At 53.1% G+C, this 22429-nt stretch overlaps 1 protein-coding gene across 11 annotated transcripts in view; it reads right to left on the bottom strand.

Annotated features, from left to right (window-relative positions):
* Positions 1-10764: 10764 nt before the first annotated feature.
* Positions 10765-22429, bottom strand: part of ANO1 (anoctamin 1) — a 208386-nt gene continuing 196721 nt past the window's right edge. For all 11 annotated transcript variants that reach the window (XM_074401809.1, XM_074401810.1, XM_039471000.2 and 8 more), the window contains 4 exons: positions 21823-21875; positions 19326-19510; positions 15091-15196; positions 10765-12580 (listed from right to left, as the gene is read on the bottom strand). In XM_074401809.1, the coding sequence (XP_074257910.1) occupies positions 12314-12580; positions 15091-15196; positions 19326-19510; positions 21823-21875 (611 nt within the window). In that variant the 3' untranslated portion in view covers positions 10765-12313. The remainder of the gene's footprint in view (positions 12581-15090; positions 15197-19325; positions 19511-21822; positions 21876-22429) is intronic.

Here is a 22429-nt window from a genome sequence, read left to right as displayed (position 1 = left end):
GGCTGGAGTGCAATGGCGCGATCTCGGCTCACCGCAACCTCCGCCTCCTGGGTTCAGGCAATTCTCCTGCCTCAGCCTCCTGAGTAGCTGGGATTACAGGCACGCGCCACCATGCCCAGCTAATTTTTTTTTTGTATTTTTAGTAGAGACGGGGTTTCACCGTGTTGACCAGGATGGTCTCGATCCCTTGACCTCGTGATCCACCTGCCTCGGCCTCCCAAAGTGCTGGGATCACAGGCATGAGTCAACGTGCACTGTTTTTGTTTTTCTGAGACTAGAGTTTTGCTCTTGTTGCCCAGGCTGGAGTGTAATGGCGCGATTTGGGCTCACTGCAACCTCTACCTCCCAGGTTGAGATGATTCTCCTGCCTCAGCATCCCAAGTAGCTGGAATTACAGGCACCATGCTTGGCTGATTTTCGTATTTTTAGTAGAGATGGGGTTTTGTCGTGTTAGCCAGGCTGGTGAGCCGCTTCATCGCGCTAATTTATTTTTTACGTGTTTTGTAGAGGTGATTCTCCTTTTGTTGTCAGGCTGGTTTTAAACTCCTGGGCTTAAGAGATTTGCTCACCTTGGCCTTTCAGTGTTGGGATTCCAGGTGTGAGCCCCACGCCCGGTCTGGCTTCTTTTTTCTTTGTATTGTCTCAGTGTCTTTGGGCTATTTTTTCTCTTTTTTTTTTCTCGTTCATTTTGGTCTTTTTCATTGATGTCCAAAGCTATTCTAAGTATGCAGGCATCCTTGGCTCTCCTTGGGGGTAGTTTTTCTCCAAAAAAAAAAAGAGGCTGCTTCCTGAGGAGTGGGCTGTGTGGCAGGCAGAATGCCCCCTGATGCACACAGAATACCCTAGATGTCCACATCCCCCTGGCCCTCAGCCTGATACCCAGACCTGCACCTATGTTTGCAGGGCAAGATAGAATTTAAGATGCCATGAAGAGGTTGGGCACGGTGGTTCACTCCTGTAATCTCAGCAATTTGGAAGGTCGAGGTGGGTGGATCACTTGAGGTCAGGATTTCAAGAACAGCCTGGACAACATGATTAAACCCCATCTCTACTAAAAGACAAAAACTAGCTGAGTGTGGTGGTGCACACCTGTAATCCCAGCTACTTGGGAGGCCGAGGCAGGAGAAACCCTTGAACTTGAGAGTTGGAGGTTGTAGTGAGCTGAGACTGCGCCATTGCACTCCAGCCTGGGTGACAAAAGTGAAATTCCATCTCAAAAAAAAAAAAAAAAAAAAAAAGATGCCGTGAAGACAGAGCTTTGGGACTTATCCTCACAGACCCAGTTTAATCATGAATCCTCGTACAAGAAGAACCAGAGAAGAGGCAGTGTGAAGACGTGGTCAGCAACTGGGTCACAGGCGGGAAGGCTGGGGGCTCTGGATGCTGGAGAAGGCTGATGGCTTCTCCCCTGGAGCTTCCACAGGCAGCCAGCCTTGCTGGCAGGTCGATTTTACCCCAGTGAGAACTGTGCCAGCACCTGACCTACGGTAAGGGAATAAATTCATGTTGTTTTGGGCCACAGAGTTGGTGGTCATTTGCCACGGCAGAAAATATTTTAGGTTGGTGCACACGTAATTGCAGCTTTGCACCAACCTAACAGAAAGCTAAGCCTGACCGGGCGCAGTGGCTCACGCCTGGAATCCCAGCACTTTGGGAGACTGGCGTGAGTGGATCAGAAGGTCAGGAGTTTGAGACCAGCCTGGCCAATATGGTGAAACCTGTCTCTACTAAAAATAGAAAAATCAGCTGGGCATGGTGGCGGGCACCTGTAGTCCCAGCTACTCGGGAAGCTGAGGCAGGAGAATTGCTGGAACCTGGGAGACTCAGAGGTTGCAGTGAGCGGAGACTGCACCACTGCACTCCAGCCTGGGCGACAGAGGAAGACTCTGTCTTAACCACAAAACCAAGTAAGGTAGGTGACAGGTGTGGGGCCTTGCCCGTCCGGGTGCAGCTCCTGCAGATAGCCAGCAGAGGGCAGCAGCCACCAACCAGCCAAAGCAAGGGAAAGCATTTCTGCGGCAGAGGCTGGGGCCGGTCCCGGCAGTGGCAACAGCAGGGAGAAAGGAGTTTGGGCGGATACTTGGGATGTGCGATGACATTCGGTGTCTAACTCCTGGCCACAGAAGTGGGTTTTTGTTTTTCTTTTGGAGACAAATTCCTCCTCTGTTGCCCAGGTTGCGGTACAGCGGCACAATCATGGCTCGCTGCAGCCTCAATCTCTCAGGCTGAAGCCATCCTCCCGGCTCAGCCTCCCACGTAGCTGGGACTACAGGTACATGCCACCACACCTGGCTAATTTTTAGCTTTCTTAATTATTTTTTTGTAGAGATGAGATCTTGCCATGTTGCCCAGGTTGGTCTCGAACTCGTGGACTTAAGTGATCCTCTGACCGCAGCTTCCCAAAGTGCTGGGATTACAGGCATGAGCCACTGTGCCCAGCCCAAAAAGTGTGTATTTTTTTGTGGAAGTGGACCGTGCACTTTTGTGCAATTTTTTGTATGTTATACTTTAATGAAAATTGTGTAGGGGGGAGGGGAAGAAGGGAAGGGAGGTGGAAGACAGTAAATACGTTACTTGGCAGGGCTGAGGAAATCAGACTTGGGTGTCTACTGAGCCTTTGCTCTGTGGCCGCATTCTGGGCAGGCTCCGGCAGGGGCAGCAGACACCATCCCATCTGAGGAAGCCAGGCAAAAATGCCTGGCCTGGTCCCATGTCTCCAGGCATAAGCTGTCTCTTTGCCATTTGCTCTTCTGCCAAGGCTGTGTGAGTGAGGGGAGGTGAGCTGCCCGCTGTGAGCATGTCTTCGGGTCAGAAGGCATCACGTTTACCTCCCGCTACCCGCTTACCTCCTCCATGAACACCCCTGCTAACTTGATCCTGAGGCCCACTCTGCTTGGAGGCAAAAGACCCAGTTGTCAGCCTATTTTCCATCCATCCGCCAATCCATCCACCCATCTATCCATCCATCCATCCCCTCATCAATTCATCCATACTCATATCCATCCATCCACCCATCCATCCAACAATCCATCCTCCATCCACACATCCATCCACCCATCCATCATCTGTCAATTCATTCATCCAGTATCCATCCATCCACCCACCCACACATCCATCCATCCTTCTATCCATTTATCCATCCACCATCTATCCATCCATCCACCATCCATCCACACATCCCTCCATCCATCCACCCACCCACCCAATCCATCCATTCATTCATCCACACATCCACTCACTCATCCACCATCTATCCATTCATCCAGCATTCATCCATCCACACATCCATCCATCCTTCCATCCACCCAGCCATCCACCATCCATCCATCCATCCACCAAATCCATCCATCCGTTCATCCATGCACCCATCCATCCACCCAACCATCCATCCATCTACACATCCATCCACCCATCTACACATCCATCCACCCATCCACCATCCATCCATCCATCCATCCACCCAACCATCCATCCATCTACACATCCATCCATCCATCCATCCATCCATCTACACATCCATCCACCATCCATCCATCCATCCATCCACACATCCATCCTGCCATCTACCATCTATCCATTCATCTAGCATCCATTTATCCATCTATCCATCCATCCACCCAATCCATCCATTCATTCATCCATACATCACTCACTCATTCACCGTCCATCCATCCATTCATCCAGCATCCATCCACATATCCCTCCATTCCCCTATTATTTCATCCAATCCATCCATCCATCCATCCACATATCCATCCATTCACTCATTCATCTACCAATCCATCCATCCATCCACCCACCCATCCATTCACACATCCATCCATCCATCTATCCATCCACTCAATCCACCCGTCCACACATTCACCCACCCATGCACCCATCCACCATCCATCCATCCATCCGTCATCCATCCACCCACCTGTTCATCCATCCATCCATCCATCTATTCACCAAATCCATCTGTAGGGTCCAGCCCTACAGGGTTCTGTGAGCCCCTCCTGGCTGGTGAGGAGAAGAGAAATTGTAGAAATAAAAGACACAAGACACAGAGATTGAGAAAAGAGAGTCTGGGCCCAGGGGTTCACTGCTACCCAAATCGTGGAGACCAGCAGTGGCCCCCGGGACACTCTCAATTTTATTGAATTGCAAATCTGCGGGCAGGGTAGGTAGGGTGTGGTCTTGGTGGTCGGAGACTGGGGGCAGCGTACATAGGGCGTGACAGTGGTAGGGGCAAGTACGTCACGTGTTGTTCAGGTGAGGATTCAGGAATTTCTGGCACCCAAAGTGAGGTAAAGAGCATAATGCTTCAACACTTTTTCCATACTTATTAAGAAAGAACCAAAACATTAAGATTTATATTACTATTACTGATAATCTTTTCTAAGAAAAAAGGAACTAGGTGCAGAATTAGAGCCAGAATATGAGAGTAGCCATGGAACGTGACCACTGAAGCACAGCATCACATAGAGACAGTTAAGCCCCTAGATGTTGGTGGGCCCCCTGACAGCATCAGGCCTCCCACAAGAGCTTGGAGGAGCAGAGTTTTCTCCTCACTCTTCTGGGGAAGGAGACGTCTCAGCTATTTTGGACGTCTCCTTCCCTAGCTGGCTAAACAGCGGGAGCTTTCCCAGCACTGGCGCTGCCGCACAGCCAAGGCACCCTCCAGCAGCCCTTATGTGGGTGTGACAGAGGGCTTAGAGCATCTTGCCTTAGTGTCATTTATTTCACAATGCCACCCCGGGTTCACACTTCCGACCTGAGAGGCATTAGTAAAAGAATTAAGATCACCTATGAATAACCAAGATCACATATGAATAATAACTACTATGGTTATATTTCTAGTTACTTTCTTCTTCATTATTTATATGGAAATAGGCCGAGGCCTTTTGCTCCTGCCTCAGCATTTATGGGATCTCCCCCTACATCCGTCCACCCAATTCATCCATCCATTCACCCATCCACCATCCATCCATCCATTTATCCATCCATCCACACATCTATCCATTCACCCATCCACCATCCACCCAGTCCATCCATCCATCCATCCATTCACCCATCCACCATCCATCCATCCATCCACACATCTATCCATCCACCCATCCACCATCCACCCAGTCCATCCACCCATCTATTCATCCATTCACCCATCCACCATCCATCCATCCATTTATCCACCCATCCACACATCTATCCATCCACCCATCCACCATTCACCCATCCATCCCTCCACACATCCAACCATCCATTTATCCATCCACCCATCCTCCCATCCACTCATCCATCCATCCGCCATCCAAACATTCATCCATGTATCCCGCATTTATCTATCCATTGATTCCTCACTTGCTTATTCATCCATTCAGCACTTTCTGGTGCCTCCTCTGTGCCTGGCATTGTGCCAGTACTTCCTTCTGGCCTGTTTTCTGGCACATGTTAAAATGTCTCTTCTTTGCTGTGGCTCTTACAAAACCTGGGCAGGTAAATGAGTGTTGCTTGACATGTGAGGACACATATCACCTGGGGTTGGGGGCACATGAGTGTGTGTGTGGGACTTGGTGATGTGAGTGCCTTGGGCAGGGCTCTGAGTCCAGCCTTGGGCTGAAGACAGCCCTGCTTCAAGCACATACTTTGGCCAAGCTCTGAGTCCACTGCTGGTTCTAGATCCGTAGCCAGGCACATTGGTCTGAGGCTTGTCTGGAAAGGCCACAGCCTCAGTTGCCCCTGGAGCCAGTGGGCAGGCATGTTTGGGAGGGTGGGGATACTGGCGAACACAGGCACCATCTTGGGAAGGGCAGGCCGCACCGGACTGTGGTCGAATGTGAGAACGTGACCTGGGGGCTGTGCAGCAGCAGGTGTGACTTCTCAGGAGAACACACAAATGTGGGCTTCAAATGCCGGGTTTTTTTTTTTTTTTTTGAGACAGAGTTTTGCTCTTGTTACCCAGGCTGGAGTGCAATGGTGCCATCTTGGCTCACAGCAACCTCCACCTCCTGGGTTCAGGCAATTCTCCTGCCTCAGCCTCCTGAGTAGCTGGGACTACAGGCACGCGCCACCATGCCCAGCTAATTTTTGTATTTTTAGTAGAGACGGGGTTTCACCATGTTGACCAGGATGGTCTCGATCTCTTGACCTCGTGATCCACCCGCCTCGGCCTCCCAAAGTGCTGGGATTACAGGCTTGAGCCACCGCGCCTGGCCAAATGCCGGGTTTTTATGTATTAAGTTAACTGCAGAAGTTAACAAACGCCGAGCCTACCAAACAGCGGTCGTCTTGGGCTGGATGCTATTCGTGGTCAGCCTCCACCCTCAGAGGAGAGCGGCAGAATCCTCATGGCCGGACACCAGTGTGGCCTTGCTGGGCTCCAGGGTGCAGCTGGTGCCCTCAGACCTCAGGGCCTGCTGGGCTTGCCCCCAACCCTGCACCCAGCCACGCGACCCCAGGGACCAGTAGCAGAAGACTCTTTGCACCAGGTCTCTGGGGCTGAGGGATGGTGTGCTGCCAGCTTGCGGATGGCTGCAGTGGGGCCCTGAGCCTCTCTGAGCTTCCTGTGCCCGTCTGTGTAATAGTGGGACTGGCTGCAGTTTCCACCCTACAGCGGCCATGACCTCAAACGTACATCAGATCCCATCGCTGCCCTCAAAGACACCACCCAGCCCCGCCCAGGGCACCTACCACCAAGTTCAAAGCGTCCACTCAGCCGGAGCCCTGCACGAGTTGGCTCTAGCCACCACTCCAGCGTCTCCCGTCACCTCCCTGCCCCTCTGCTCCCGGAGCTCATCCAGCGGCTGCTGCTTCGGCCTCCGCACCTGCTGGTCCCTCTGTTGCATGTTTCTGGCTCCTGGCTGCTCAGGTCCGGGGCCTCCGGCACAGCGTCGTCACCCTCAATAAGGCATACTCCCTGCGTTACTGCCATCAGCACCCCCTTGTCCGAAGTTGTCTGGTTCCACTGTTGGGTGTCCGGTTCAGCATTTGCCTTCCTGTGTGAGGATGTCATCTGGGAGGGAAGTGGCTGTGTCCTCGGTCTCCACCCTTCTCTTCCTAGTGACACACAGTGGAGTTCATTTTTATTTTTATTTTTTGGTATCTATATTTTTAGTAGAGACTGGGTTTCACTTTGTTGGCGAAGCTGGTCTCTTAACTTCTGGTCTCAGGTGATCCACCCACCTGGGCCTCACAAAGTGCTAGGATTACAGGCATGGGCCACTGTGCCTGGTCTAACTTTTATTTGTGTTTTTGGACAGAGTCTTGCTCGCTTGCCCAGGCTGGAGTGGAGTGGTGCAATCATAGCTCACCACAGCCTTGACCTCCTGGGCTCAAGCGAGTCTCCTACCTCATTCTCCAGAGGAGCTGGGACGCCAGGTGGTTGCCATCAGGCCCGGCTACTTTTTTTTTTTATTTTTTGTAGAGATAGGGTCTTGCTATGTTGCCCAGGCTGGTCTGGAACTCCTGGGCTCAAGCAATCTTTTTGCCTGGGCCTGTCAAAGTGCTGGGATTGCAGGCATGAGCCACTGCACTCAGCCTACAGTAGGACTTCAATAAATGTTTCTTGAATGTTCCACGTTTGTGAGGTCTGGCCTTCCAAGTTTGTGAGACTTGGCATTAAAGCTTGGTGAAGAGCCTGTTTCTTTATTTCTCAGATGTGGCTGAAGCCCTCCCAGGCTCTGAGAGGACCCATGGAGACCGGAGGGCAGAGGGAAGGGGTTCCTGCGGTGCCGATCCTGGGGTGCCGTTCTCCCGGGGCCCTCCCTACAGGATCCAGGAAGTGGGGCCTAAGCTTTAGGAGGTTGTCCCCGCCAAGGTGGCAAGGTGCTGTGCTGAGGAGAGCCAGCCCGAGGGGGCGCCTGATGCCTGCCGCGGGTGGGAAGAGGCCCTGCCTGGTCCCGGCAGTGAGAGGAAGGTGGGCCAGGCCGAGGGCTGCACAAGGGGTGTCCCCAGTCAGAAGCCCTGTGCTACCTTGCTGACATTTTGGTGTTAAAAATATACATTCTTTTATGAAGTGATAGTGATTATAGGTGGTGTTTCTAAAAAAAAAAAATCCCCACTTGCCCAGATGAAAACATTGGCAACCCAAGGTCAGTCCCGAAAGGTTTTGGGGTCCGTGAAACCTGAATTCTAGTCTGCTGGGTTGTGGGATTAAAGGTTAAGACATGGGGATCTGGGAAGACCCTGCTGAGAAAGCGTGACCACAATCCCCCATCCCAACACACACACACTCACACTCAGAAGGAATACGTGGCACGTGCGCATGCATACAAGCACACACACACACCAGCACACATGCACACACACCAGCACATACGTACACACACACACCAGCACATACACACACAGCACATACGCACATACACCAGCACATATGCACACACACAGCACATACACACATCAGCACGTATGCACACACACCAGCACATATGCACACACACAGCACATATGCACACACACAGCACATATGCACACACAAAGCACATATGCACACACACACAACACATATGCACACACATACACCAGCAAATATGCACACACAGCACATATGCACACACCAGCACATACGCACACACACCAGCACATACGCACACACACCAGCACATACGCACACACACAGCACATATGCACACACAGCACATATGCACACACACCAGCACATATGCACACACAAAGCACATATGCACACACACCAGCACATATGCACACACATACACTAGCACATATGCACACACACAGCACAGATGCACACGCATCAGCACATATGCACACACACAGCACATATGCACACACACCAGCACATATACACACACACCGGCACATATGCACACACACAGCACACATGCACACACACCAGCACATATGCACACACACAGCACATATGCACACAGACAGCACATATGCACACAATACATCACATATGCACACACACAGCACATATGCACACACACCAACACATATGCACACACACACCAGCACATATGCACACACACAGCACATATGCACACACATACATCAGCACATATGCACACACACAGCACATATGCACACACACCAGCACATATGCACACACACACACCAGCACATATGCACACACACAGCACATATGCACACACATACATCAGCACATATGCACACACACCGGCACATATGCATACACACAGCACATATGCACACACACCAGCACATATGCACACACACAGCACATATGCACACACACCAGCACATATGCACACACACAGCACATATGCACACATACCAGCACATATACACACACAGCACACATGCACATACAAACACAGGCTAAGGCAAACGTGTGTGAACACTGGGGTGATGCACACTGACGTGTTTTTGCTCTGTGTCCACACCCAGCTCTCACATTTTTTTTTTTTTTGAGACAGAGTCTCACTCTGTAGCCCAGACTGGAGTGCAGTGGCGCAATCTCAGCTCACTGCAACCTCCACCTTCCGGGACCTGGTTCAAGCAATTCTGCCTCAGCCTCCTGAGTAGCTGGGATTACAGGAACGCACCACCACACCCAGCTAATTTTTGTATTTTTAGTAGAGACAGGGTTTCACCATGTTGGCCAGGCTGGTCTTGAACTCCTGACCTTGTGATCCGCCCTCCTCAGCCTCCCAAAGTACTGGGATTACAGGTGTGAGCCACGGCGCCCGGCCCAAATCTCATGTCGAATTGTAATCCCCATGTGTCAAGGGTGGACCTGGTGGGAGGTGACTGAATCATGGGCGCCTTTCCCTCATGCTGTTCTCGTGGTAGTGGGTGAGTTCTCACAAAATCTGATGGCTTGGAAGTGTGGCACGTCCCCCCTTGCTCTCTCCTGCTCCACCATTGTGAAAACGTGTTTGCTTCCCTTTCACTTTCTGGCACGATCATTAAGTTTCCTGAGGCCTCTCAGTTATGCCTCCTGTTAAGCATGCAAAGGCGTGAGTCAATTAAACCTCTTTTCTTCATAAATTAGCCAGTCTCAGGTAGTTCTATTTATTTATGTATATTTTTTTGAGATGGAGTCTTACTCTGTCAACCAGGTTAGAGTGCAATGGCACGATTTCAGTTCACTGCAGCCTCCACATTCCAGGTTCAAGTGATTCTCCTGCCTCAGCCTCCCGAGTAGCTGAGATGACAGGTCATGCCCAGATAATTTTTTTTTTTTTTTTTTTTTTTAAGTAGAGATGGGATTTCTCCATGTTGGCCAGGCTGGTCTCAAACTCCTGACCTCCAGTGATCCACCCACCTTGGTCTCTCAAAGTGCTGGGATGACAGGTATGAGCCACCATGCCCGGCCTCAGGTAGTTCTTTATAGCAGTGTGAGAATGGATAATACACACACAGACCAGGCAAACAAACACACACATTCACAAGCACACACACACTGCATACATACGTGCATGCGCAGATAGACATATGTACATGTATGCACATGTGCACGCATGTGGACATGCACAAACCCCTGCACCCATATGCACATACAAGCAAATACACGTGTGATGTACACCAACATGTAAACACACATGCACATGCACACAGCAAATGCAAATGTGTGCATATGGTAAATGCAAAGCACATGCAAATGAATAAGCACACACGTGTGCACCACAAATGCACACACTCCCAGAGAGATGAAGTCCCAAGAACGTTTAGAGCAACCCACATGCTGGCAGCACGGGAAAGAGACGCCTGCCAGTCGGTGCTGAGTTTGCGGGATCCACCGGACTTTGAGCTTCCCGGGAGGATGTCACACAGACAGCATTCAAGTGAGAAAAGTGTCGTAGACTCAAATTTATTTAGATGAATGCCCAGCCACAGTCTTCTGTGGGTTTGTGTACATTCACTTTTTAAAAAAACGGTTTCCATAAAAGGATTTTTGGTAATCGCCTACTTTTTCAATACAGTATTTATATACAAAACCCATTTCAAACTACTTACTGTACAAGAGAAAAGAGAAGCATCAGATTGCATGATTTTAGCAAATAATGGAAATCTACAACACCCACAAACTTTGATCACAGTTGGCAGATTAACGGGAGCATCAACGTCACATCAATGAGGTGTTCAAGACAAATATGTTTATGCTTTGCCTCCTTGTCTTTGCTAAAATGATGTTTCTCTTGGTGCTTGAGAAATTTCAGAGAGTTGTTTAGTATCATTGCTGCAGATTTAGATCACTCAGGTAATTTATGAGACTTGGTTTTATACACTTTTAAAATAATTGTCAACAGCAACATTCCTGTGAGTAAAAATATAGAGAAGTGTTACCAAAATAGAAGCCTTTATTAATAAAAATCTTTGGTAGTTAACAGTATTTTAAATTTCTCTCAATGATATTTGGTTAATTAATAAACTCCCTCCACCTTTGGGCTACAGAAAAAATATCCTCAATCTACCACATAATTGATTTTTGAAAAAAAAAACACACCAAAAAACCATGAATATTCTAAAGCTTCCAGGGGATTCTGGGAAGCCGAAAGACTTCTCGAAACCCTGACGCCATCTGTGGAAATGCTTCTGAGGTCCTCTCTCCCTGCCCATTTTCTGGTCAACCAGTTTTGTTGCATAAGGAAGATGAACAGCTCTGAGGTCAGCTTGGGGCCACGCGGCAGGTGTGTGGCTGACAGCAAGGCCTGCCGGGGACGCCAAGGGTGCTGGTTCCTGCTCAGTCAGGGACACCTGTGCCCACTTCTAGCTTTCCAGGAATAGCTGGGATGCCCCCCGCCCCCGTGCGGTCAGCGCTGCGACACTTCTCGCTCTGCCCAGAGTGCCTCAGCCACTGAACTGAGGAAGGAAAAGGTGATTGAAAGTCGAGCTTTTCTGAAACAGGCAGGTGACACCTTCTGGAACCAGAAGCCATCATTATTCTTTCTTGCTTTTTCCATTTTCCCTGAAGCCTCGCACCAGCTTTTGCACGATGCCTTGGCTTACCATTTTGCATCTATCTTAAGGCATTAGGGGGATTGAAAGGAGGGTTTCTATTGGCCTCTGCTCACTGCTCGCCGCCAGGGAGACTCGCGTTTCCAAGCATTCTTTCTGCAAAGCACCTGCCTTTGCTACTTGATTGCTTTATTACCAGCCATCATTTTGATTCACCTTGAAAACTACAGATTGAAAAAAAATTCCCTGCCTAGTGGCTCTGTGCAAAAACAAGGGAAAGAAAACAGAAAGAAGAAAGGAAAATGTTCTATTAGAAAGTGGTCCTCCATGTTTGCAGAAAACCCAGGAGCCTCCAGGCCCTGGTGGGAGCCAGCAGCTGCCTGCCCCGGGAGAGGGCGCCTGTCGGTCAGGATGCCCGGCTGGCCTGCCCAGCCCCGCTGGGTAGCTACAGGACGCCCCCGTGGTAGGCCTGGCTGGGGGCCGGGCTGCCGAGGCTGTCGGGGCAGGCTTTGGGGTTGTGGTGGTTGCATGGCGCCTCGTCCTTCTGCCGCTGCTTCTCCATCCACGTGACCAGCAGGTGTTGCTTGTCCTGTTCCTCCCGCATGAACAGCTCCACCATGAGCACCTTCTCCTTGTGGATCTGCTGGCTGATGTCCTTGGGGATGTCCGGGATGACCCAGTCCACGAAGTCACTCATGAACATGACCAGGTTCTGGAAGGAGGAGGGCAGTGCATGGCAGCAGGGAGGAGGGTGGCAGCTGGGGAAGTGCCCCCCGCCTCTCTGCCTGGCCCCCGCCTGGCGGAGCGCCACCCCGTGACCTCCTGGCCCTTTGACCTCCCTGCGCCTCAGTTTCCCTGCAGGTAGGAAGGAGGCCCAGAACCACCACCCCGCAGGCCCTTGAGAAATGCTGGCCGACTTTCTCGAGCAAATCTGAACTCAGTTATTGTGGGAAAATTATCTGAGTCATTCTGAATTCCTTGACCAGGAGACTCGGGAAGTGACCTGATGGGTCGCACATCGCCAAATCCAACAAGCATCGAGGCTTTGGGGGAAAGCATAAAACTAGAAAGAGCCGCAAATGGATCAAACTTTTACAGTTTGCGAAGCCTCCCAGGGTCCCCCGAACATCGACCTCCTCCATGGAGACCTTTCTGGTGGATAGAAGGCAACGTAAGTCAGTTTTTACGGAAAAACTGAATTTTGTTTTATATGGAGTCTCGCTGTTGCCCGGGCTGCAGAGCAGTGGCGCGATCTCGGCTCACTGCAACCTCCGCCACCTGGGTTTTTGCGATTCTCCACCTCAGCCTCCCGAGTAGCTGGGATTACAGACGCGTGCCACCACACCCGGCTAATTGTTTGTATTTTTAGTAGAGATGGGCCAGGCTGGTCTTGCACTCCTGACCTCATGATCCACCCACCATGGCCTCCCAAACTGCTGGGATTACCGGCCTGAGCCCCTGCGCCTCGCCTGAGAAACTGACTCTTGCTGTTTGCTGAATGCCTGTCCAGCAAGCATGTGTGAGCAGGCTCCCGAGTGCCACCTCGAATGCTGTCTTCTCCTGGTTGGCGCTCCCAGGTGCCAGCTGTGGCTGGGGTTGGCTGCTCACGCTTACAGCTGCAGAAAGTATGCCCCTCCCATCTCCCTCTTCCCAGCCTGGACAGCCCAAGCAGTGACTGGCCCATCTGGGGCTGCCTTGCCTCCAGGTGAGACCAGTCTGGGGTGCCATGTATGCTCCGGGGCTCCCTTGGGATGAGGCCGGGCTGTTTCTGGCTGACACCCCTCCTGGCTGAGCTCTCAGGCTCTGGTCTGCGGAACCCAGCCCCATACACCTTTTGCACTGCTTGCTGTGAAAAGCTGACAGATGAGGCCACCGAGCTCAGACGAGTGGAAGGGGCTGCCCTGTGACAGAGCTGGGACTTGAACCCAGTCCTGGGGATTCCAGAATCAGAGCTCTTGGGCTACTGACTTCCTAGCATCAACTTCATCAAGGTTAGAGGGACACCGGTGAGCAGAACCCACAGCCCAGGGTGCCCCCCATCCAGGACGTCAGCCGCCACTGCACAACTGGCACCCTAGCCTGGGGTCTGCTCCACGGGGAGTCCCTCTGGCCTCAGAAAGTTGGCTCAGATCCTTCCCCAGAGGCTGGGTCAGTGGGGGCTGGGTCCCATGGCTGCTGGCTGTGTGTGGGGTCACCTGAGAGCCCACTGCTCTCCTGTCTTCCTGTCTGTCCTGGCTCTGCCTGCTACCACAGACATGGTGTGAGAACGAGACGGGGACAGAGGTGGGGGCCCCTTTCTCTATGTCTCTTTCTTGCTTGTTTTTTTTTTTTTTTTATTTGAGTTAGGGTTTCACTCTTGTTGCTCAGGCTGGAGTGCAGTGGCGAGATCTCAGCTCACTGCAACCTCTGCCTCCTGGGTTCAAGTGATCCTCCTGCCTCAGCTTCCTAAGTAGCTGGACTCACAGGTGTGCACCACCACACCCAGCTAATTTCTGTATTTTTAGTAGAGGCAGAGTTTTACCAGGTTGGCCAGGCTGGTCTCGAACTCCTGACCTCAGGTGATCTGCCTGCCTCGAACTCCTAAAGTGCTGGGATTATAGGTGCAAGCCACTGCGCCAGCCCTGTCTTGTTCAATAAAGAAAACTCCGGTGGCACACGCCTGTAATCCCAGCATTTTGGGAGGGCGAGGCGGGCGGATCACCTGAGGTCAGGAGTTCAAGGCCAGCCTGGCCAACACGGTGAAACCTTGTCTCTACCAAAAATACAAAAATTAGCCAGGTGTGGTGGCAGGTGCCTGCAATCCCAGCTACTCGGAAGGCTGAGGCAGGAGAATCGCTTGAACTCGGGAGGCGGAGGTTGCAGTGAGCCAAGACGGTGCTACTGTACTCCAGCCTGGGCGACAAAGAGTGAAACTCCAGCTAAAAAAAAAAAAACAACTTCTACTGGGTTAAACCCACCAGCAAGTCCGAACCCTTCTGCCGGTGCTCATCCGGCCCCTCTCTTTGCCTTCCTCTCTCATGAAGTTGTCTTGGGCCCTGTGGGTACAGGGGGCCTGCGGCCAGCCGGGTCCCCTCCTCGGGTGTCCCAGAGCAAGTTCTCCAAGCCTCTGGTGGAGGCTCTGAACCCGTGGCTCTGGCAGCTCCTGCCTTCCAGACTGTGGGCACAGGGTGGCCCCTCAGGGCCTCCATCCCCAAACCGGAAACACAGCGGGACCCGCCGCACCTGGAAGACGATGACAAATGCCAGCCGGGCGGCCAGGACGGCCCAGAAGTCCTTGGAGATGTCGTACTTGTTTTCCGACCACGGGGGCTCTCGGTAGTCTTTGTACCTGTAAAAGACGGTGGCAGAGTCGAGGGTGGGGCTTCGGCGGGGCTCAGCTCGGGGGCTGCCCGGACAGGCTCAGCTGCCCAAGGAGGGCAGCCCTCTCTTGGGCGAGCAGCCCGTGGCTCTGCACCCGGGGAGTCTCTCTCCACAGTGGAGGGGGGTGGGCAGGACCCCCCATGGAACAGGCAGGACCGGACGGGCTTCGTGTAAAACACGTGTGGCAGGAAGTATTCCCGAGGCCCAGCTGTGGGCTCACGGAATCAAGGGTGGGGACCATGTGGACCAGGAGAGTCCAAACTTTTCTTTTTGAGACAGAGTCTCACTCTGTGGCCCAGGCTGGAGTGCAATGGCACCATCTCCGCTCACTGCAACCTCCGCCTTCCAGGTTCAAGCGATTCTCCTGCTTCAGCCTCCCGAGTAGCTGGGACTACGGGTGCCCGCCACTATGCCTGGCTAATTTTTGTATTTATTTATTTATTTATTCATTTTTTATTTTTATTATTATTTTTTTTTAAGACGGAGTTTCGCTCTTGTTACCCAGGCTGGAGTGCAATGGCGTGATCTCGGCTCACCACAACCTCCGCCTCCTGGGTTCAGGCAATTCTCCTGCCTCAGCCTCCGGAGTAGCTGGGATTACAGGCACGCACCACCATGCCCAGCTAATTTTTTGTATTTTTAGTAGAGACGGGGTTTCACCATGTTGACCAAGATGGTCTCGATCTCTTGACCTCGTGATCCACCCGCCTCGGCCTCCCAAAGTGCTGGGATTACAGGCTTGAGCCACCGCGCCCGGCAATTTTTGTATTTATTTATTTATTTTTAGTAGAGATGGGGATTCACCATGTTGGCCAGGCTGGTCTCAAACTCTTGAGCTTGTGATCCACCTGCCTTGGCCTCCCAAAGTGTTAGGATTATGGGCGTGAGCCACTGCACCCGGCCAATTCCAAACTTTTAAAAGCACTGGACCCTTTGTTCCCAAAAGAAGTCTCACTGGCAACTCCCATAGGGCCCCAAGAGTGCTGAGCCTACTTGGTTGAAGTGGTGGGGGTTCCCCAAGCTTGAACCCCCGGAACCTCAACCCAACCCCCATGCTCCGTAGAACTCCAGGATGGGTTCCATGGAACCCAGTTTGAAAACCACCTCTCCAGTCCATCCTCTCTTTGAGGGAAACTATCGAAGAAAAAACCGTAAGCGCCTCATCAGCCAGGTGTGGTGGCTCGTGCCTGCAACCTCAGTACTGTCGTCTCAGGCTGGGCAACACAGTAAAACCCTGTCTCTACGAAAATACAAAAAATTAGCCGGGCATGGCGGTGCATGCCTGTATTCCCAGCTACTCGGGAGGCTCAGGTGGGAGGATCACCTGAGCCCTGGAGGTTGAGGCTACAGTGAGCTTTGAACATGTCACTTCTCTTCAGCCAGGGCCACAAAGCGAGACCCTGTTTCTACAAAAAGCAAACCCGGCCGGGCGCGGGGGCTCACACCTGTGATCCCAGCACTTCGGGAGGCGGAGGTGGGCGGATAGCCTAAGATCAGGAGTTCGAGACCAGCCTGAACAATATGGTCTCTACGAAAAATACAAAAATTAGCTGGGTGTGGCGGTGGGCGCCTGTAGTCCCAGCTACTCGGGAGGCCGAGGCAGGGGAATGGCTTGAACCCGGGAAGCAGAGGCTGCAGTGAGCCGAGATTGCACCACTGCACTCCAGCCTGGGTGACAGAATGAGACTCTGTTTCAAAAAGGAAAAAAAGAAAATGCAAACCAACCAGCACATCAAAAAACCCAACAGAAGCAAACCCCGAACATTCGATCAAAGTAACTTAAACAGTTTATCAAACGTTTGCGGAAGAAGGAAGCTAAGCATACCGTTGGCGCAGGCAGGGGCCTGTCAGGCAGCCGGCCCCGCCCGGCCCGCCCCACCCGGGGCTCGGGGGCTTCTCCTCTTCTCTTCTGGGGCTGCCGCAGCGCCTCACCTCCTTATCTCTAGGAACACGGCTGCCCTGGTTCTCGAGTTACCAGCTTTAGTTCGATGTGGCGGACGGACGGATTCCGGGCGTGGAGAGTCAAGCTGACTCGCGCCCCTCCCCCTGAGGTCCTGCCACTGACCTTGGCTCTTCCATGGAAATGACTGGAGCCTCAGGAGGGAGGCCCACCCCGTTCATGACGGCTGCCCGTGCTTCCGTTCTCCCCAGCCCCTTCCCCTTTTCACAGAGATGCCCAGGGTCTGTGGGAGCAGTGTGAGGTCTCTGCCTAAAGCCTTCCTCCCTCCACAGCTCCCCAAATCTGGGGCATGCCACACATCAGCTGCAACTCCGTTTGAATGGAGCTGACATCCCCACCCTGCACTGGAAAAGCTTCCCAAAGCTGGACAGAAATGCCTCCACTAGGGGCAGGGTTTCTGGGGGCTGAGCTGCAGGTGTGCCCCTGCTGGTCACTAAAAGGTCAGTCAGGGAGGCCAGGAGAGGGACCAGCTGGCCCTGTAGGCATAGCCCTGGCCTGGACCCACATCCCTGGTGCTTGCCCTCTCGAACTACTGCCTTGCTGTGTGTGCCCTGGGTAATCACTTGACCTCTCTGGGCCTCAGTCTGGGCATTCCCTCACTTCCTCGTGTCATAAGCATTTATTGACCAACTACTGTGTGCCAGACCCCACTCCAGGGATGGAGAATTCCGGGGGATGCCCAACAGGTAGGACCTTTGCCTACGGAGCTTGATTTCTGGAGGGAGCTGGATGGGAGTTTCTGAGGGCCTGTTCAGCACTGTGCTGCCAACCTCTGAGACAGGATGGGGCTGGGCCATGGCTCTGGTGCCAGCTGCTGGGCCAGGCAGAAGTTGCATAACCCACTTTCCCACGGGGACGAGCAGCCCTGGCCTCCCAGTGTCAGAGGCCGCATGTGCCAGCTCCTCCCTCTTCACTCTGTGCTCAAGGCTTTGTCTGCTGGCGTCTGTCTCCTCTTCAAGTCACAGCACCCCAGTTTTTCTTAGGATCCTCCAATTCTCTATGACTTCACACCCTGGCACGTGACCCAGGCCAAGCCAAGGTGAGCCCTCCTCCTGGTGGCAATAGTGGTTGGTTCAGGAATGGACATCTGACCCAAGATGGGCCAGTAAGACTCAGTCCCTGGACGTTTGCTGACTGTTGGGAAACAGGAGACCTTTCCACAGGGCTGCAGAGCAGAGAGGGTATAAGCCAGGAGCTGCAGGGGACCCTTTCCACCAGCAAGAGAACAATGCAGACGGAGGAAATCAAAGTGGAGAGGCGGTGCCAGAGTGCAGCCTGATGGCAAACTGTAGCTCCTGGATCCAGCCATGCCTGAAGCTATCCTGGGCTTCTTAGTTACAGGAACTGGTAAATCACCTCTGATTTCCTCCCCTCAGGCATCTTTTTATTCATTTTATTTTATGGATTTTTTTTGAAATTATAGGTAGGGTCTCACTCTGTTGCCAGGCTGGAGTGCAGTGGTGTGACCATAGCTCACTGTAGCCTCAAATTCCTAGACTCAATCTATCCTCCCACCTCAGTCTCCCAAGTAGCTAGAACTACAGATGTGTGCCACAAGTCCTGGCTATTTAAACATTTTTTTGTAGAGATGGGGGGTTTCTTACTATGTGGCTCAGGCTGGTCTCCAACTTCTGGGCTCAAGCGATCCTCCTGCCTGGCCCTCCCAAAGTGCTGGGATTACGGGTGTGAGCCACTGCACCGGCTTTTTTGTTTGTTTGTTTTTTGAGACGGAGTTTCTCTCTTGTCACCCAGGCTGGAGTGCAATGGCGCGATCTCGGCTCACCGCAACCTCCGCCTCCTGGGTTCAGGCAATTCTCCTGCCTCAGCCTCCTGAGTAGCTGGGACTACAGGCACGCGCCACCATGCCCAGCTAATTTTTGTATTTTTAGTAGAGACGGGGTTTCACCATGCTGACCAGGATGGTCTCGATCTCTTGACCCCGTGATCCACCCGCCTCGGCCTCCCAAAGTGCTGGGATGACAGGCGTGAGCCACCGCGCCCGGCCTTTTTTTTTTTCCTTTTTAAGCAAGTTTGAGTTGTTTCATGACTTGCCATGATGTGAGACCCGCCCAAACCCAGGCTCTCCCAGAAATGCAGTAAACGTGGCTTTTCAAAGAGTGGGGGTCGGGGGCAGTACCTGCAGATCTGCACCTCGTAGCCCAGGTCCAGGGGGTCGCTGGGGGCTGTGCCGTTCTGGAAATCGCTGACGTTGAAGGAGGAGAGGGTATGGTTGACGAAGCCATGCATGGTCCCATCCTTACTGTACATGTACATGTACACCAGGCGTGGGATGAAGTCGGACGTGAAGGAGATCACGAAGGCCTGCGCAGGGGACACGGCGGTGAGGGGGGCCCCAGACTGGGCACAGAAGGGCTGGCCGCAACCAGGGGTGACCCATCCACAGCCACACTGCGCCCCGGCCACATGCTGCTGCCCCTGGCAGGGACTGTAGCCGCAAAGCTTTGGCATGTGGACGGAATGGATGCAGGGTCGTGGGTGCTCCTCTCAGCCCCCTGGCAGCTGAAGGAGAGCACCCGGGGGTCAGGGACAGCGCACTCCTAGGAGAGAAGGTGCCAGGTGGACGCTGGAAGCCTCTCGCTGGCTGTGTGGCCTCTGGCAAATCACCCAACCTCTCTGTGCTTCCATTTTCTTCTTGTCAAAACAGGGCTAACAACACCCACACCATGTATGCGCCGCGCCTCTGGGCGTGTTGGAGAAGGGAATGTGGCAGGAAGGGACAGTGTTTTGTAGGCTGTCGAGCCCTCACCCAGCTCATGCTGTTACAGCCCTGGCTGTGGCTGGTACGCTTACAAAAGAGGAATCGGAGGCCCAGCGGCTGCCTGTCACGTGGCTGTGTGGCCCTGGGCAAATCACCTAACCTCTCTGTGCCTCTGGTGCCATAACAGTCCCCACGTCCAAGGGCTGTGTGCAGACTAGTGGGCTGGTGTGTGGAAAGACCTTAGCAGGGTCTAGAACATTCTAGGTGCCTCGTGAATGTCACCTGTTATCTTTTTTTTTTTTTTTTTTTTTTTTAAAGAGACAAGGTCTCACTATGTTTCATTATGTTGGCCAGGCTGGTCTCGAACTTCTGGCCTCAAGCGATCCTCCTGCCTCAGCTTCCCAAAGTGCGGAGATTACAGGCGTGAGACACCGCGCCCGGCCTGTCCTTGTTGCTGCTGCTGTCGTCCTCAGGAGGTGCCCCTGTGTTCTGTAGCTGCTCACGGTGCCCGCTTGCTGCAGAGAGGATGCACCTCTGTTTCCAGCCTCACAACCCAGCACAGCGCAGCCCCTGCCTCAGGGCCCTGCGCTCCCTTGTCTGGGTGGGATAAGGAGCCGTCCCCGCGTGCACACTCTGCCTGCAGCCTCCCTATCATCTGGTGGGAGCACGTGCCTGGCAGAAGGGGTTGCCCGCTGGGAAAGGGCACTGCCCGCTGGGAAAGGGCACTGTCCGAGGGCTCTGAGGGGCCCTTCTCCGGGCCTGAGTCCCTAACTTGGCATCCCAACCTTGCAAGAGCATTGACTGTCAGCTCTGGGGAGCCACCCCACTGTCCCCCATGTGCATGGTGTCACCTTTTGGTGGGGAAGATTTGGCTCAGCTGGAGGGTGGAAGGGATGAGAGCCCTGGGGCCCTGCGACAGCGGACTCCCTGTGGCTGCCCGGGATTCTCATGCCTGGGATACAGCCTTGGGATTGAAGTATGTGCTGGGGACAGCTGGACACAGCTAAACCCAGGAGATCCAGGCCATAGGCAGAGCCAGGCAGACCCCGACGGGGAAGGCTGAGGGCCGGCCGCCCGAGCCTGCAGTCCTGGGGATAGGAGAGGCTGAAGGGGCCGCCGGGCTGGGGAGGGGGCGGAGGGGCCTGGAGCAGTGATTCTCAGCGGAGCCGTGTGTGAGGCTGACAAACGCTCCTTTCTCGCTCTGCTTCAGCATCTCCCAAACCTCCACAGAGCAGCCATACGTTTTGGATTAAGGAGAAAAATCAACTTTGTTTTCTTTAAATAAGAGAACAGAAGGATTGCCAGTGAGGAATCTCTGTGTCTCCGTCTCTGTCTTCCTTCCTATCTCTGCCTCTTGTTTATTCTCAGTGGACTTAGAGGCCAAGGTGGGCACGGTCAATGATTTTGCTCAAAGCTTGCAGAAAGGCTGGGTACGGAGGCTCAGGCCTGTCATCCCAGCACTTTGGGAGCGGGGCCGAGGGCAGACCACCTGAGGTCAGTTCGAGACCAGCCTGGTCAACATGTCGAAACCCTACCTCTGCTAAAAATACAAAAATTAGCTGGGCGTGGTGGTGTGGGTCTGTAATCCCAGCTACTTGGGAGGCAGAGGTTGCAGTGAGCCGAGATGGCGCCACTGCGCTGCGGCCTGGACCACAGACGGAGACTCTGTCTCAGAAAGAAAATTAAAAAAATTAAAAACTTGCAGAAAAACGTTAAAGAGAATTAGTTATGCCTCCTCAGAGCCCACCCTCCCGACTCCACGTGGTCAAGGGACATTTATAACCAGAGAATCCCGGCAGCCTGGGCCGAACCGTGGCTGGAGTGGAAACCCTATGCCCAGTGCTTCTCCGAGGGGCCCCCGGCCGCCTGGCAGCTCAGCCAGGACCATTCCGCCCAGGTCCCTGATGTCACTTACATTGATAATGACAGCAAGCTTCCCAATGCCTCTGAGGATATTGTACCAGATTCCTGTGGGAAGAAGAAGTCACAGTTTTAAAGCGCCCTGGACTCTCAGTCACTGCAGCTACGAGGCTGCAGCCTGAGGGGGACCACCCTTTCAGGGGCCAGGCTTGTTCCTTCTCACGGCAGTCAGTTCGCTGAGGTCCTGAGGACGTCAGGTCAGTGCCAGGGCCTGGCGTGCACCAGCCCTTTCTGACAAGCTCACCAGCTTCTGAAAGAGGTGCTTAAAAACAGCCGCTCCCCGAGGGGTTCTGCAGATCTCGCCAGGAACCTGTTTAAATACTAATTGGCTTAGACGAAACTTTTTTTTTTCCCCCTAAAATGTCAAAGATTCAATTAGGGTGGAGTTCCTAAAGCTCTGCCGGAGGATCCCCGTATTTAGGGCGAGACCAGACATGGCCTTGCAGTTGAAGAACAGGGCCAGGCCCCCGGCTGGTGGTACTGAGGCCACAGCACTGCAGGTCGAGCCGGTCCCCATCTGGCCACCTCCTTGCTCTCAGAACTCCAAGACACAGGGTTGTAGCACATCACAGGCGAACAGGAGCAGCACCACACAGCGCCGG

Source organism: Saimiri boliviensis, chromosome 6 (genome assembly GCF_048565385.1).
Source record: "Saimiri boliviensis isolate mSaiBol1 chromosome 6, mSaiBol1.pri, whole genome shotgun sequence".
In the NCBI taxonomy this organism is placed as follows: domain Eukaryota; kingdom Metazoa; phylum Chordata; class Mammalia; order Primates; family Cebidae; genus Saimiri; species Saimiri boliviensis.
This window is presented reverse-complemented; position numbering and strand designations above follow the sequence as displayed.